The 15751-nt window shown below is 45.4% G+C and overlaps 1 protein-coding gene and 1 long non-coding RNA gene across 2 annotated transcripts; one reads left to right on the top strand and one right to left on the bottom strand.

Annotated features, from left to right (window-relative positions):
- Nucleotides 1–439: 439 nt before the first annotated feature.
- Nucleotides 440–4140, bottom strand: NKX2-3 (NK2 homeobox 3). The gene is made up of 2 exons (XM_074296040.1): nucleotides 3578–4140; nucleotides 440–2151 (listed from the first exon to the last, which is right to left on the bottom strand). The coding sequence occupies exons 1-2, from the start codon at nucleotides 3933–3935 to the stop codon at nucleotides 1463–1465; spliced, it is 1047 nt and encodes a 348-aa protein (XP_074152141.1). The 5' UTR covers nucleotides 3936–4140; the 3' UTR covers nucleotides 440–1462.
- Nucleotides 4141–9491: 5351 nt separating this feature from the next.
- LOC141553768 (uncharacterized) lies at nucleotides 9492–13002 on the top strand. Its single transcript, XR_012485635.1, has 3 exons — nucleotides 9492–9666; nucleotides 11723–11839; nucleotides 12872–13002. It is a non-coding gene; the product is annotated as an uncharacterized LOC141553768 (long non-coding RNA).
- Nucleotides 13003–15751: the final 2749 nt, after the last annotated feature.

Genomic DNA, 15751 nt, shown 5'->3' with positions numbered 1-15751 from the left:
CCTTGGGTGTCAGGGTCTGCTGGGGAGGGAGGAGCAGTTTCCCGGCTGGGCTCCAGCCTTGTGGGGGATGTGGAGGCGATTTTCCCAGTTACTTTCCGAGTCTGTGACTATTGAGTTTTAAGGCCCGAGTCCCGAATCCAGCTTGGCCCCAACTCAGGATGGGATCATTTATAAGACTGAGGAGGGTAGGGAGACAAGAGAATTGGGGGCCAAGGCCAGCAGAAGGGTGGGAATCTTTGGCTGCCCGGCGCAACTGAAATTAGATATACTTTTAAAAGAAGATAAAGAGTGGCCGTGACAGAGGCCCCATTTTACTCATCCTAAGAGACAGGGCTTTAGAAAAGGGTATGGAGAGGTTTGCAATCCTAATTTCTCTGTTCCTCTATTCACAATAGATTTAATTTTCTCTTTGAGTCAATAAAGTTTCTGTAGCCGAATGTAGATTTGGAAATATTGCACCTTCTTTATTAATTCCTGTAGTGTATGGCAGCTGGTGTGTACACGGTGTGTATATAAGTATATATATTTATAATATGTGCTGGATACAGAATATGGAACAGAAAAGAAACAAAGTAACACCTTCCTGGGCGCCCTGGGCTGCACAATTTGTTTAACCCACGAAGCCCTTTGATCTGGTAGCCTGCTCTGCTAATCTGCTATTTGGACTGGAAAACTCTGGGTTGGCGCCTGCCCTGAGGCGGCCCCAGAAGGGAGGCCGAGGATTCTCGCAGCCCTCCGGGAGGTGGGCGAGGATGCTCTTAGAACCTACTTCTTTCCAGCACCGCCTCTTACCCCTCTCCCAGTCCCCCAGCCTAGCAAGTCTGCCTGGGCAGTATGGAATGGAGGGGGCAAGGTACGACTGGAAAGGGCAGCAAAAAGGCTCGTTAAAGGGCTGTTGTTTGTGAGGGGTGTGAGGATAGCTCTTTTTCGGAAACTAGCTTAGGCTGAGAACTAATCGAGAGGAGAGAATTATGGGGACCGGTCGCTCATTGCCCGTTTCTCCCCTTCACTTTTTCCTTTCCCCGCTAATGCTAATTCTTCGTGAAAGCGGAGGGAAAGTTGGAGGAAGGGTCTGGCGCTTAGTGCGGAGTACATCCCATCACTCCCCACCCCGGGATGCAGGCTAGAAAAGGCAACCAGCCTCCGGCCTGTTCTCTGAGCTTAGCTGCGATTGGCCTCAAACAAGACCCGGTTAAACATAGCATAGCTGTAAGTATATATGTTTAGACCATTATTTCTCCTCTATGCCAAATAGTCTGATGTGGTAGAAACGGGGAGCCCTGCTTGTCCTTTCTTTCCCCCACCATTTCCGGTCCCGAGTCAGCTGCACTTTGAGCCCAGGGACCTGAAGATTTCTTTGGGGAGGGGACACGGCCAGGTCCATCATCCCCGGCCGGGGTCTTTCCCGCCCTTCAGTCTGAAGAATACCCTGCAGGCTGCTCCAGAGCCTCCTCGGCCGCTCCTACCAGGCTCGGATGCCCTGCAAAGTGCCCTGGGCGCAGGCCGGCACTGCGCTGCCCTGATGAAGGCTCTGGAGGGGCTGCGCGGCTCCCCCGAAGCCTCCTAGGTTGCTCACGTTCACAAAGGGGCCGCCTCCTGCCGCGTTGCAGGCTGGCGGGATGGCCGCGGCTGCGGCCGCGCCGCTGCTACCTGGGTAAGTGCAGCCGTAGTTGCCACTGTAGGCGGCGGCAGCGGCGGCGGCGGCGGCCGAATTCCCGTAGCCGTAGCTCGGGAAGCTGTTATAGGAGTAAGGGCTGGCGCCCACGCTATAAGGAGCGTTGTAACTTTGCGCCCCACTGATGCAGGGTTTCCCGTCCCGCACCAACACTGGCACCGCCACCCTCCTGGGAGGCGGCGGGTGTGGGTGCGTCCCCATCTCCAAAGACTTGTCCTGCCGCTGCCTCTTACACTTGTACCTCCGGTTCTGAAACCAGATCTTCACCTGCGTAGACGTGAGCTTTAGGCTACTGGCAAGGTGCTCCCGTTCTGGCGCAGACAAATACCTCTGTTGCTTAAATCGCCTTTCCAGCTCGAAAACCTGAGCTTGAGAGAAGAGGACCCTGGGCTTTCTCCGGCTTCGCTGCTTCGGCCTCTCGCTCTCCTCGGCCTTACACTCTCCTGCCTCCAGGGGCTTCTTCAGCGGGCAGCTTTCTGAGGAAGGAGCAAAAACAACAGTGTTCCTTAACGTTCCCCTCCATCAGTCTGGAAGCACCATCTGCGCAGGAGGAACTGATTATCAGAAGAACGGTGTGAAGAGTGTATCTGGGACCGTTTGTGGCTCTGGGTACAATATTGGGGAGAGGGAATGCCTTCCTGTGCTTGAAGCGTACATCACCTCTTTCTGTTCATCGCCCACTAAGGGAAATCAACTTCAACTACATATATTCGGTGTCCCAAAACCTGTACGTGTGATATTGTGCACTTGCAGTTAAGTGCAATGTCGTATAGTGTGCAAGTGAATTGTGAGAGGTGTTTGTATTTACATTTTAGGCTCTCCTTGAATAGACTGTGTAAGTAAATTAGAAATTTCTATGTGAATTTCCAATGCCTGTTATCACAATCACCACACAAATCCACAGAGGGGTGTGTGTGTGTGTGTGTGTGTGTGTGTGTGTGTGTGTGTGTGTGTGGTGTCAGTTGCAGGTAGGTTTCAGGCCCAGGTTTACTGCCAGCTCCACATCAGACTCTGCAGGAAAGCAACAGGACCTCAAGTTTCTCATGTAAAAAGGGGCTTGGACTGGATGATCTTTGAAGTCTCTGTTAGTTTACCCTTTTCACTGTGACTCTCTGATTCTATGCCTCATTCTCAAAATATCCTCAAAAATCTTATGAGGGATTTTGCTCAAGATCTTTCTCCAGAGCCCAAATGAGTGGTCCCTGAGGAAGCCAAGGGTATCTTCTACAGTGACACAAAGCAAGGCTCTTGAGAGTTTTCAGTTAAGGCTAAAGCTTGAGGGCCGTGGTGCTAGCAAGGCCCAGGCCTGGAATTGTCTTCCTAATAACCCTCCTCAAATCGACCAGTTCTGGCTTCCATGTCTGCATTGTGGTTACTGAGTGGGAGCGCCCAGGCTGCCACTGAGCCAGGAGACCGACAGTCTGTGGGCGTGAGAACACCTCTCTGACTGAGGGATAGCGGGAAGGAGAGAAGCTTCCTTTTTCTATAGCACTAAATTATCAGCTGTGGGAAAAGGGGGGAACCCCCCCAAGAACTAGCAAGTTCTCAGACCACGGGCAAAAAGCCTGTTGGCAGCTACAGAGTCAGTGGCATTGATCTCTAGTCTATCCCCCCCCCCCAGCTCCCGGAACGCGCCCTTCCCCACACTTGCGGTTTGCAGGGTGACAGCCTCGCTCTCCAGTCCGCGGCTAAGGTTTTCGGGGTCACCTCTTCCCCCAACCCCCGCCCCTTGCTCCCTCGCAGGTACCTGCGTTGTGTCGGAGCTGTCGCTGCACAGGACTGGGTCCTGACCCCCACCAAAGGCTAAAGGAGCGGGAGGCCCTGCTGGCAGTTTATGGGAGGTGTGCGGGCCTCCGCCTTTGTTCCAGGTGTGCGGGCGCTTTTCCTGCCCCCTCTACTCACTCTGGCTCCTGTCCCTCACGACCCCGTCGGCCTCCTCTTCTTGGTCCTTGGGCCCGCAGGAGCCGCGGAGGACCGTGTGGACATAGCTCTCGGGACAAATCCCCGTCTCCCCGTGGCTCTCGGCTGCGGCTATTGAGTTTAAATAGGGCAGTTTCTCTCCCTCCTCCTCCTCCTCCTCCCCCCCATCAGAAAATTGGGCCGCCTCCCCCGCAGCCAACATGCAGGAGGAGGTCGAATGGAAATGCTGATCCAAGTCCGACTGTAAGTGCCCGCCGTGGTACTGTTGTTGCTGCTGCTCCAGATTCAAAATGTCTTTGACAGAGAAAGGTGTGGAAGTGACCGGGCTTGGTAACATCATCAGAGCAACTTAATTGCTCAAAGCAAATACTCAATAAATCCTCGACGGAGGGGCGGGGAAGCGGTTCCTGCTGTCCTCCTGCCTCTACCTCTGCTGCCGAAAAGGACTTTTGACAAACGATGGACGAGGTCCCGCTGCAGTCTAAATTGCCTCCATTAGCCTGGAACCGGGGGTCTGGGTTTTGTTACAGCCACTGCAGGGACTAGGAGTAGGGCTTAGAAACCGCCTCTGTCCCTGGTCGAGACGTCACGGCGGGGGCTGGGCCTGTTCCCCGGGCTTCTTCTCTATTGGCTTAGATGAAAGCTGGTCACACCCCCCACTGCCCCTTCCAGAGAACCCTCAGTCCTACCAGAAATAGAAATTGACTAAGAAGAGAATCGGGAAAATCCATGGCTTCCTAGAGCAGGGCCTGGGCCAAGCCGCTAGGTGCAAAGCTGCTGAGGTCAGAGGGTCCAAGATTGGCCCAAGGAGGCACCAGCTGCTTGGGAATGTTGCGGGCTACTGGCTTACCTTAGCCCAAAAGTTTTTGATTTTTTTTTTTCCTTATGGACCTCTTTGGCAGTCTGGTGAAACATTTTCAGAATATTGCTTGCATATGCATATAAGAAAATAGGATTACAAAAAAAAAACTAATTACATAGAAATACAGTTATCAAAAGAGTTACTTTTTTGAAGTTCTCGGAACCCCACATCTTTAATAACTTTTGCCTTAGTCTATTCACTCTCAGAGGAGTTAAGGATTAGGTGTTTTATCATTTTATTGATACATTTTATGGAAGTAGAAGTTCAAGGTTCTTTGCATTCTTATACTGAGACTGTTGGATTGAAAATTGGAAATGGGTGTCTATCTAGATGAATTTGTCAATCATAATGATGATGGTAATTATAGTCTGATGTAAGGTCACAATATAAAAATGGAACTCAATAATATGTACTCTTCTTGGAACCAAAGACTGTTTCTTATTGTCTTTGTATCCACAATACCTAGAACAGTTCCTAGCACATGGTAAGTATTGAATAAAAGCTTGTTGGAAAATTGAATAAACATGCACAGTCTTTCTAATCAAATAAGGATAAGTGTAATTAGGTTCTTTGGGCCTAATTAACTTTCCTACATGAAGTAAATGTATTTTCTATGTATTCAAATTCTGTCTTTCCAAAGAAGTCTTAATTGACTTTAAAGAACTGCAGTATATTAGAGATGGTAGGTCATTTAGGTCATAAGACCACATATGGAAGGGCCCATTAGAGTTCATCTAACTGATCTTCCTATTGCACAAATGAGGAAACTGAGGTTAAAAAAAAGTCAGGAATCTTGCCTAAGGTCACACAGGTAATCAATGGTAGAGTTGAAACTAGTACTCCTACTATATAATGCCATTTCATCACAGGAAATGTTCTCTCCTCTCAAAATTCTTGACCAAATACAATTCTAGACAATACAATTCAGCACCCAAAGAGCTTGCAGTTCTCTGTTTATTTCATACGTGTTAACTTTGTCTTTCGGTGATATTACAAGCTTCAGGGCAGGGGACAGAGTCTCTTGTATTCCTCAAAATGACCCTGTTCTGGCAAAGAAAGCAGAGGCGAATACTTATTGACTTTAATTGCCTTAGGCTTTTCATCACACATACAGAACCTTTAACGGGAAACCAGCTGGATCTGAGGTAGTCCGGTTTATAGAAAGTCCTTGTGCGCATCTGTGTTTGGAAAAGGTCATCACAGCAGGGCAGATCTAGGCCCATCTTCTTCTGCCTGCTTTAGCCAGCAGTTCTCTAGTTTGGGGGTTTTGTAAACTCCACCCATTTAGAGGAAGAGGAAAAAAAAATCAGCTTTAAATATTTATTTATACCTCGAGGGTAGAGAAGAAGATTCTTAGGTACTAGGAGGTTTGGAAAGAGAGGAAATAGAATGAGAGAAGACCGGGGAAAGGGAGGGAAGGGGGGGGGGTTGAGTGATATGGAACTAGTTTGTAACTCAAATCAAACAGCAGAAATCCGATGGAAGGAGAATGAAAGGCCATAATAACGTCATTATGCCGAGAAGACTTAGGCCCAGGAGCTGGAAGAAATGCGTGAGAAGTTGTCAAAGGAAGGAGAGACTAAAAGGTCTTTCTACCAAGGCTTCATCAGGAACAATTTTCTGTCCGGTCCAGGGGACAACCAGGAAGGGGAAAAATAAAGAGATCTCTTGGGACAGAGGGTACCTTGGGAAAGCCCGTCGAGGAAGGAGTAGGGGGAGGGGAGGAGCCTACTAAGGAGGGGGCGGAAATACCACTGGGACCCTGCCCTTGGGGCTGCCTACTGGAGCTGGACACGTGGGTTAGGGAATGCAGGAGCCTAGAAGAGGGCGCCACGGCTGGCAGTGGCTGGGGGAGGGTGGTTTGGGCGGAAGAGTTTGAGGTGCGCCCTCCCGAGTGGGCGGAGCTCAGCTCAGCAAATGGGGAGGGAGAGCCCAAAGCGCAGCATCTGACAAATGTTTTGTTTCTATTTAAAATAATAATGAAGATGAATGCTTAAAAGTCCGACAAAGCCCAATGTCTTTTTTTTCCCCCCAAACGAACTAAGGACTTCCCCCCCCCCCCAGTTCCAACAGTTTGGGTCTTGCGTGGAGCGAGGGTAAGTAAGCTGCAAGAAGGAAAAGGTAGTTTTTGTTTTAAGGGAGAAGAATAAGGGAGGGCAACGAGGAAGGACTGGAAAAGCGGGGATTATGGAGGTAAAAGCTCAGGCCATGGTCCCTGGGGCAGCTTGAGTCGGAAGAGATCTCTGCGCCTGCCTGGCCCCAACCTTAAACTCTTTGCCTTATTTATTTATTATTATTATTATTTTGCTTTGACTCTCCATGGACTGGGGAGATAGAAGGACGACAGGCATTTAGGGGCGGGGTGGGGTTTAGGGGAGGTTAAAAAGTAAACTACCGAAATTCTTTGCATCTCCTATGGATCTATGAATTTGCCCATCTGTTTATCTGAATCTTTTCTACTCCCGATTCAAGACACTTGAGTAACACTTCTTGAACTAGTTAGTGGGGAGCCAACCAGCCTGCGGCCGAAGCCCCTGCCAGAGGTGAATAGTCGCTCACCCTTAGACCCACTGGATCTTGCCATTACATCTTGACATTTGTACCTCTGCAGAGCGTAGCGTACATCCCCAACCACACCGCTCACCCTACGCCCGCTAAATTGAGACTTCGGGCATTCGCTTTTTCTTTGAAGAAGTTCCACAAATTAAAGAAACGAGATCCTCAGAGTCGCCAACTCAGATATGTTTCTTCCCAGCAATCCCCACCCCATTCTTGTGCTGTCTTCCGAGAGGGGGCCAAACCCAGGGTAACATTGCAGGGGACTGCAGGGTCAGGCTTAAGGGCGCGGGGAGAGGAAAGCGGTGAAGTGGGTGTCCTGGTTCTTTCTGTAATCTTCGAGCTCCAGCCGAAGGCAGCCTCCTGCGCCGCTTTCAGTCTCAAGCTAAGCATCCCGAGGCTCGCTAGCTGGGTGGGCTGTGAGTGCATCTTTTCCTTCTAGAGAGCGTCAGGCAACCCGCGGGACTGGAAGAGAAGTCCCATTACTCTGATGGGCCGAGACAAACCCTAGAGAATACGGCAGGTTGCCCCCAAACTACTCTGTAGCTCGGCAAAGCTTCCTCAGTGTGTTACGAGGAATAGCAGGCTAGAAGTTGCGGGGAAGTCGTCTGGCCTAGCCCTCCAGCGGTAGCTCAGCCTTCCAGATAAGAAGTTCGGAGACGAGGAGCAAGGCTCAAACGCAGAAATTCCAGCAGAGGTGAGAACCTAAGTGGAGATCACTTAGTGTTTTCTCCTTTCTGTGCATCCCTGAAATAAGTAAGAGTTTTCTTTTTCTCTTCTTTCCTTCCCTTTCCTTTCCTTTCTTTCTTCCTTCTTTTGTTTGACTCCTCTTCACGAAGATTTATATTTAGCAAAACCTCCCATCCCAGATTGCCCCAACTATCCCTTTACCCCAATCACTGCAGACGCTTGATTTCACGATTAGTTTCTATGAGGATTTTTCTTTATCTGCCTCTCTAGGGCAACAGTACATCCTCCCATTTCTTACTCTTTAAAGTTCCATCCACCTCCAACATTTCTCTATTCGCCTGGAATTCATTCAGTCTATTTCGGCAGGCCCAACAACGCTAGCCTTAGGTCTTCCTATGAAGTCTGAGGGGCCTTAGTAAAAAAAAAATAAATAAATAAAATTAAAAAAAAAAAAATAGGCGAACCTGCACTATAAAAAGAAAGAGGAAATGTACCGAGTTCGATTACCTAGGATCCCGGACCTTTGAGCTCAGAGCTTCGGGGTGCTCTACTGCCTCATTTGAATTCATTTGCAAATTTAAGATTGTGGTTTATACGCTGTTTTGAACAATTAGCATAACTGGGGGAGCTGTTTCATTCTGTGAGTTGTTTGTTGTATTTAATTATCAGAGCTTTAATATCTGATTAGATAAAGATGGATTAAAGAATTGCATTTTTTAAATGGCCAAATATAAATCACAAATTGCCGATTCTTGGCTCCCATTCCACGTTTTAAGTGACTACAAATCAGATAAAGACCTATCGTTCAAATTTACTCAACACTTAATTTTCTTTAATCACTACAATTATCATTTGTTTTGCATTTTAAATAATAATCATTACAAAGCCAATTTAGGCATAGATATATATAATCAAGGATTGCAATTAGTAGCTAGATTCCTTTTTGGAGGAAAAATGTTTTATTTAAATACACAAACATAACTATAATTATAATATACTTCGGAGAAAAGTTGTAATAAATACACCAACACAACCACAGTCGAAATATAAATGCCTGCAATTATTTTCGAATGTATTTACCTACCAACTCTTAAGATAATTTGCTTGTGCAAAAACTAAAATGTCGAGTTAACTCGCTATAAATAATCAAAGAACTATTTGACAGCGTTTAGAAAAGTTATCTTCGGAAGAACCAAAATAAGAATATTGAAAACTACTTATTTAAAATACTTTCTATTCTGTACATCAAAAAAGTCATTTAAAAAACGATCTTAGATGAAAATATTCTTTCCTGAATTACAATATTAAATCCTTTTGCTAGGAAAGTTGTTTTTTTTCCTTTTTTTTTTTAAGAGTTTTTGAAAAATTTGGATGGCGTATAGGTAGCAAATCTTCGGTTGTGGAAAATGGACAACATATTTTCTATTTCAGGAGAATCTCTGGTGTGTCTCACTCCTGGAAAACATTAACTCCAACGAATTTCCCTTGCGTATGGTAATTCTATTTGGTACATTTTTCTTAAAGAGGGTTGAGTGTCTCAAAGTTTTTCTATGGTTGAGTGATTTCGATGATTTTTGCTCGACGTTTACCAAAGCCGGAGATCGCCTAGATTTTGTTCAGAATCGAATTCCCTGAGAGATAGTAGTAATCTGCCGCGGAGGGAGTGATTTTTCTATTATGTAATCTGTGTTGTTCTTTGTTAATTTCAGGAGGGGACGAGTAATCGAGTTTCGATTTCAACCAGACAAAGAAGGTCGACTTTTATTTGTACGAGTCCTTCAAAAAAAAAAAAAAAAAAAAAGGACTATGTTAAAAGTAAAATATTAAGTGCCATTTCTTCCTTCCCCTCCGAGACACATTCTTTCCTTCCAACACTACTCAGGTCCACGGGGGGCTGATGAGTGCATCTTGGTCAAAAGGAGAGGAGTTAATAAAGACAAAAATGAAGATTCAAGTATTGGCTGTAAGTTTTGGTAGAGAGAGTGTGGAAAATACGGGCTATCTGGATACTGTTAATTTGAGGATTATATTGTTCCTCTAACTACATTTGTTGAATTTTTGAGAATTTCATACCAAATTAGTTTGAGAACTACCGCTCTAAAACACTCGGCCCTAGAAGTCGGTGGGCCCTTATAACCAGGGCTCACTGCAGTTCAACAAGTATTTATTGAACGCCTTTTCTGTGCCTATTACAGCGGTGAGCACTAGGGCTGGATCAGTGGAGTCGTTATTCACACTGACAAGCAGTAGTTAGTAATCTTTGTTTCTCCTAAACTGTGTTTTCTTCGCAGTTCCCTTTGCTCCTCATTCACTAGGACGAGATCATTCTCCTTTGGATCTCACACTGGGTTGCCTCAGAACAGCCTCTCTCCTCTTTCTGGGGAAGAATTGGAGGTCAAGTGTTTTGGGGGTGCCTGAGAGCGAAAAGGAGAACCTCCCCACTTCTGAAACAGTTTGCAGCCCTTGGTCCAACCCATGAAGCTGGTAGCTAGCAGGATTTAAGGCCCTACCTTCCAGAGGAGGCTCAGTAGCATTTAGAGACCTTGGGATGTTGTGTACCTCTGAACCTTCTCATGGAGCTGCCCACCCCAGAAGCATGGGAGTAGACTCCACTTTTCTGGCTACTCCACCCCCACTCAGGCATTTCCAGATTTTCCTCATTTCTCCAGTTTCACTCTGTTCTTTTCTAAAAAGATGATTTTCCTTAGATAACACAGAAACCAAGTTTCCACTTAACCTTGCCCAGCTCAACTCAGGAGTCAAGAAGAAAATGCACCTACTTCGGGGGCATCTTAACTGGCAGATTTGCAACTGGGAAAAAAATCATAGGTCTGGCTCCGTATTTGAAGCCTTGAGATGAGTGTTCCTAGATCCTGAGGTCCTGCTCACCAGTAAGAAGACCTGCTTTTTCAAGGCTATGGAAGATCTGAGGCAGAAATGACAACTTGGCCTCCAGGAGGGCCTTGTTTAACAGTCATGGTCCTCATGATCCATCCCTACTGTTTAAACCAACAATTACCCATCCTCTTGGCCTATCATCTATGCTATATCCAACAGGGAACTAAGAGCTTTCCCCACACATTCTCCTCCTTCTAGCTGTCTCAAAAAAAGGTTCTTCCAAGAAACACTGCCAGCCTGAGAAATGGATTGTGGATCCAGGCAGGGCAGAAAATTAGAATTTGGTTGGGTTGGTTCAGGCTTGATTGGGCTCTGGGTTTTAATCTGCCTACCTAAAATGCCCTGGCTTGAGAGATAAAAGCTGTTGTTGATGAAACTAGGAGTTGACCTATTGATATCATTTGATCTGCTGCTGGCCCATAGCTTACCTTTCCCTTTCCTCTTCCAGTACATTTTCTTTGCTTTCTTTTCTTTACTTCCCAATTTCCCCTAACCTTCCTTCCCTTGTTTTTCCTTCTCTTAGCTCTCTAAACATTTAATTAAACAGGAGGGACAAATCCTCAAAATAAGGGAGACTCAGGAGTAGGGAAGAAAGCCTTCAGTTCTAAACTCTAAACATTAGAGTTCAGACTCTAAACATTTGCCATCTTCTGTGATTTGCTTAGGCACTGAGAGCAGGTTATTAATATCCTAAGTTGCCTTCCTTGCTCTGAAAATTACTTTTGTACACCAGAGCTCTCACCGGTGAAAACCCCCAAGGCAAGATTTCCTTTCGCCCCCACAGGGCAGCACTCACTCTTGGCACTATTTTCAAGCAGCAGAGATCCAGCCCTATATGCTCAACTCTTCTCAGAGAGGAAGAGGTATTTCTACACTCTCCCAAGGTCCCAATCTTTTCCGTGGAAATCCCCCAAACTTGCAGATCCACCAAGATTTCTATTTCCTTCAGTTGTGGCAGATACTATGTATCTACCACATGGGATGGAAAGTTGGGGTGCCTCCAGCAGTAGCAAATTCTGGGAGATCCTGGTCCTAAATTTGTTTTCTTTTTCTTCCCTTCCTCTCTCTCTATTCCATAAGTGCATAAATATAACAACTCCTTCTGTTTTCATTCCTTCTAGTCAAGGTGGGTAAATTCAAGACACCAGATTTTGGAATCTATAAAATTCAGCACCAAAATATGGGGGAAGAGGATCCAGGAGTAAGCAAGTACTGAACACATTTCCTGGATTTCTCTGGTTAGTCTTGACTTCTGGGTTTGTTTGTTTGTTTGTTTGTTTGTTTTTCTAGAAAGAGGGAATGGGCACAAAAGTTTCAATGGTATTAGAGTTTTGTGGGGATAGAGTTCTCTGAATTTTTGAGATGTACAGCCTAGCAAACTAGATGTTCCTCTGCTTTCCTCTGTTTCTTTTCTCCTTCCTTTCCCTACCCCACTTTTCGCAGGTGGCTTCAGCTGTTTCACATTGGGAAATAGATAATATAGAAACAAGACTGAGAGCTCTGTTTTCGCAAATAAGTGAAACACATGGCATGTAATTCTATACATATTCAAGGGATATTACACTTCTCCTTTGTACAAGGCACTGTGTGCTAGGCACTACAGAGACGAAACTATATATGACATAGCTCTCAGGAAGTTATAATCTAATGGGCATTTGAGTGTATCAGAGTACCAGGAAGTGAATCCGATATACATATATTATATACCACAAACATACATAATAAAGACTCATTAATTTGTACTACTTTGACATTTGCAACCACTTGGGTCAAGGAGTTGGTCTGAAGTTCATTTTACTAGTCAAATCCTGTTTTCATAGATTAACTCAAGTAAATAACAATCATGATTCCGGGAGTGAAACTTTGAAATAGAGTCACTTAGGTGAATTTCAATTTTCCATAGACAGCAGTTCTTTTTGTAATTTAAAATAAATGTCATCGATATCTTTTATTTTATCTTGCCTAAATTTTCCCTTGCATCCTTCTTCCACTCTTCCAGAGACATTCCAACCTATTTTCTTTCAAGGCATATGTCTTTACTATTTGACTAACTTGCACAATTACTATACTGTAAAGCTGGCAACATTTCTGTTCATTATTTTGTAATATTTTTTTGGAAGATATACTTAAAATTCACCTTCCTTTATGATTTCCCCTCCTAATTGAGAGGAACGTTTTCAAGAACCCTCAAGCACACCAAAGTTACAGAGATTTACACAAAAACAATTTCCTTTTCTCTTCAGTGAAGCATGTTTCCTTCGGCTTCACAGAATAAATGAATGAATGAAGAATGAATGAATGGATGAGCGAAAGTTAAAAGCAGAATTCTTAAACCAATGAAATCACAAGTCCTGACTGTCTCCCCGCCAAAAAAATCTATAATGCAAACTTTTAAGTGCAAGATAGCTCCATTAAGTCTCTGTGCATGTTACTGCAAAATTCATATATGTACATGAGAAAACATATACACAATAAAATATAAAACTAAAAAATTAATACACCTGACTCAAATCCTGACTTTCCGAGTTCTTCAGTAATGAAAGTGATATTGGAGTGTGCTTTATGGAAATCGGTCCTTGAACCTTCCATTCACACCTCATACACTAATCACATACACTGATAAGATACGTGTGGACACTTATTTCCTCTTTCTCTTTCTCCACTAATACATTTACGTGCATGGGATTCAAGGGGGAGGGGGAGGGAGAAGCTAGGCCTGGAAACTGAGCAATCTGCCTAAGCAGGCGGATGTGGGCCCTGAGACCGGCGGATTCCGCTTTGGCCAAACTTGTCAATAGAGGAAGACAACTTGAGCTGCGCCACTTTCAGCCAATCTCCCCCTTCCTTCTCTCCGCTCCCCTTCTCCCCTCCCCAAGACACCGCCCTTTTCCTTGAGAAAATTAATGCCTCATTATCAATCAACATTTCTTCTCTTCCTCTAATAAGGTAAATCATCTCCTTTGTATTTAAGATTTGTACCCAATAAGTCCCCAGATGTAAATAAATCAATCCCCAAATACATCTAATGTTATTCTCCCACCCACCTTAAAGGTTGCTACGGCCACAAGATCGCAGGAGCCCGACCTCAGTTTCCAGCACTCCTTCCCCCCTCCCCCAGCTCTCAGCCTCCACAAATGCATCATTTTTAGCTGCTGTAAACAAACCCAAAAGTTTCGAGTCATTGTTATCGTGTTTAGATAAAGATCTGGCCAATTAGTGTCCGGGCTGGAATGCAGATAAATCAGCTAGCAGCAGAACCTACCCGGCCCGGCGAGGGAGCCGGGAGGGGGTTGAGGGGGCGGCGGATTGTGCCTTCTCGCCTTTTCCTCTCTTCTTAGCCTTCTGGGCTCACCCTGATCAGTTCATCCTTCTCCCCTTCTCGTCGTCGTCATTCTCCACCTCTCTCTCCCCCTTAGCTTTTTCTTTTCTCTTTGCTTCCTCCCCCTCCCCCCTCTTTCTTTCCTCTCCTTCCTCCCTCCTCTTTCCCCCCTCTATGGGGGAGGCCACCAACAGGCCCAGGACCGGCAGGCAGTCCCACCCGGACCCCGAAGGCCTCCTCCCTCGGCTGATTTCTAATCAGGTCTCACTAGCCCCTCGATTCCACCTAGTCTCTCCCCACCCCCCACCGCCTCCCCCGAAACTTTTAATGCTTCATAAAAGGCAGAGGCGGCTGTTAACAGCTTCTAAGTGAAGAATGTGAGCCTGTGACGGGGATTTACTGGAAGCTGTAGGATTTCTGGACTGGAGATAAACACAGTGGCGGCCTGGTGGAAAAGAACCCCCTCCCCCAATAGCTACAGGCAGCCCCTTTTCCCTGAATGCTGTCTTCTCCCAGCGCTCCCCCTCCCTTTTCTCAAGTCCCTTTCCCTTCTTGCACCCTTCATGCCTATAATTGCTCTGTCTTCTGGGTCTGTCTTCCGTCTCCTCTCGGCTGGGCAAGAGGTCGAGTTGAGCTTTAAAGGAAAGTCCCTCTCTCCAGGGTGCTGGGCTCCTAAAAGTGAGGGGGCGGAAAAGAATTTGTATTCAAAGGCTGGCGAGGAAGTATTCTCCAAGATACAATTTTTCGTAGACTGAAGAGCAACTTATTTCTCCCCAAATATCCTCTTGTCCCAAAGCAAAGATGATTCAGAACCCCAACTCTAGCAGCTTCATTCCTTTCCAAAAGAATGTATTGAGTAAATATCTACGCGCTCGGGGAGCAGAGGGATTCGCGTATACCTCCCTATTATACACAATTTGGAACCCCCGTTATAGGGATTCAGCTGCCTGAGTCTGATCCGGGGACCGCAGGTGTATACTCGCTCAGCCCCAACGCGCTCCAAGGGCTACCGAACAGTCGAATCTTTGACATTTATGCGGGCCCTGAAATTCCTACAGGTCACCGGGAATGGTAGACACATGTCTCTCTCACCAGGCCCTTTAAAGTGTCTATCTCTCACATTAAATGTAACTAACACCCTTAAGCCCAGATGGGTTGACCAGGAAAGTCCCTTGACTTGAAGTTTTATATAAATTCACCTATCTTGGATGTCCGTGTGTTTATGAAAGCGTAGACTGTATGAAAGCGTTGACTGCGCAGTAAACAAACAGCCTTCGGAGATAAGAAGCAAAGCGCGGAGGAGTCTCTTGAGGCAGAACACTAGGTTCCAACTCACTTTGACCGCTTATTATCTGGGCAATCTTGGATAAGTCACTTTATTTCTGTCGAAATGAGATCACTGATCAGGGGGTTTCTAACCTGGGTTCTGTGGCCTTGTTTATGAAATTTTTTTGGATAACTATTTCAATGTAATTGGTTTCCCTTGGAATCCTTTGTATTTTATTCATTAAAAAAAAAAAAAAAAAAAAAAAAAAAACATTGTTATATCTATAGGTTTCAACACATTGCCAAAGGGAGCAATTAATAAACATTTATTAAGTACTTCTTTGTGCCAGACATTGTGAAACGAGGTCGGAATAAAAAGAAAGGTAAAAGACACACACAAAAGTTAACAATCTTTGGACAATCTTCCACCTCTAAATCTGTGATTTCTTGCAAAAAAAAAAAAAATAGATCTAAACTGTGTTTAGGATATTTGGGATACAAATGAAGTCTTGTCTAAATATTTGATCTGTTCAGTGTGTATGAGACCTATATGTAAGACTTGTGT

Source organism: Sminthopsis crassicaudata, chromosome 2, assembly GCF_048593235.1.
Source record: "Sminthopsis crassicaudata isolate SCR6 chromosome 2, ASM4859323v1, whole genome shotgun sequence".
Lineage (NCBI taxonomy): Eukaryota > Metazoa > Chordata > Mammalia > Dasyuromorphia > Dasyuridae > Sminthopsis > Sminthopsis crassicaudata.
Note: the sequence above shows the minus strand (reverse complement) of the source record. Positions and strands in the feature narration are given on the sequence as shown.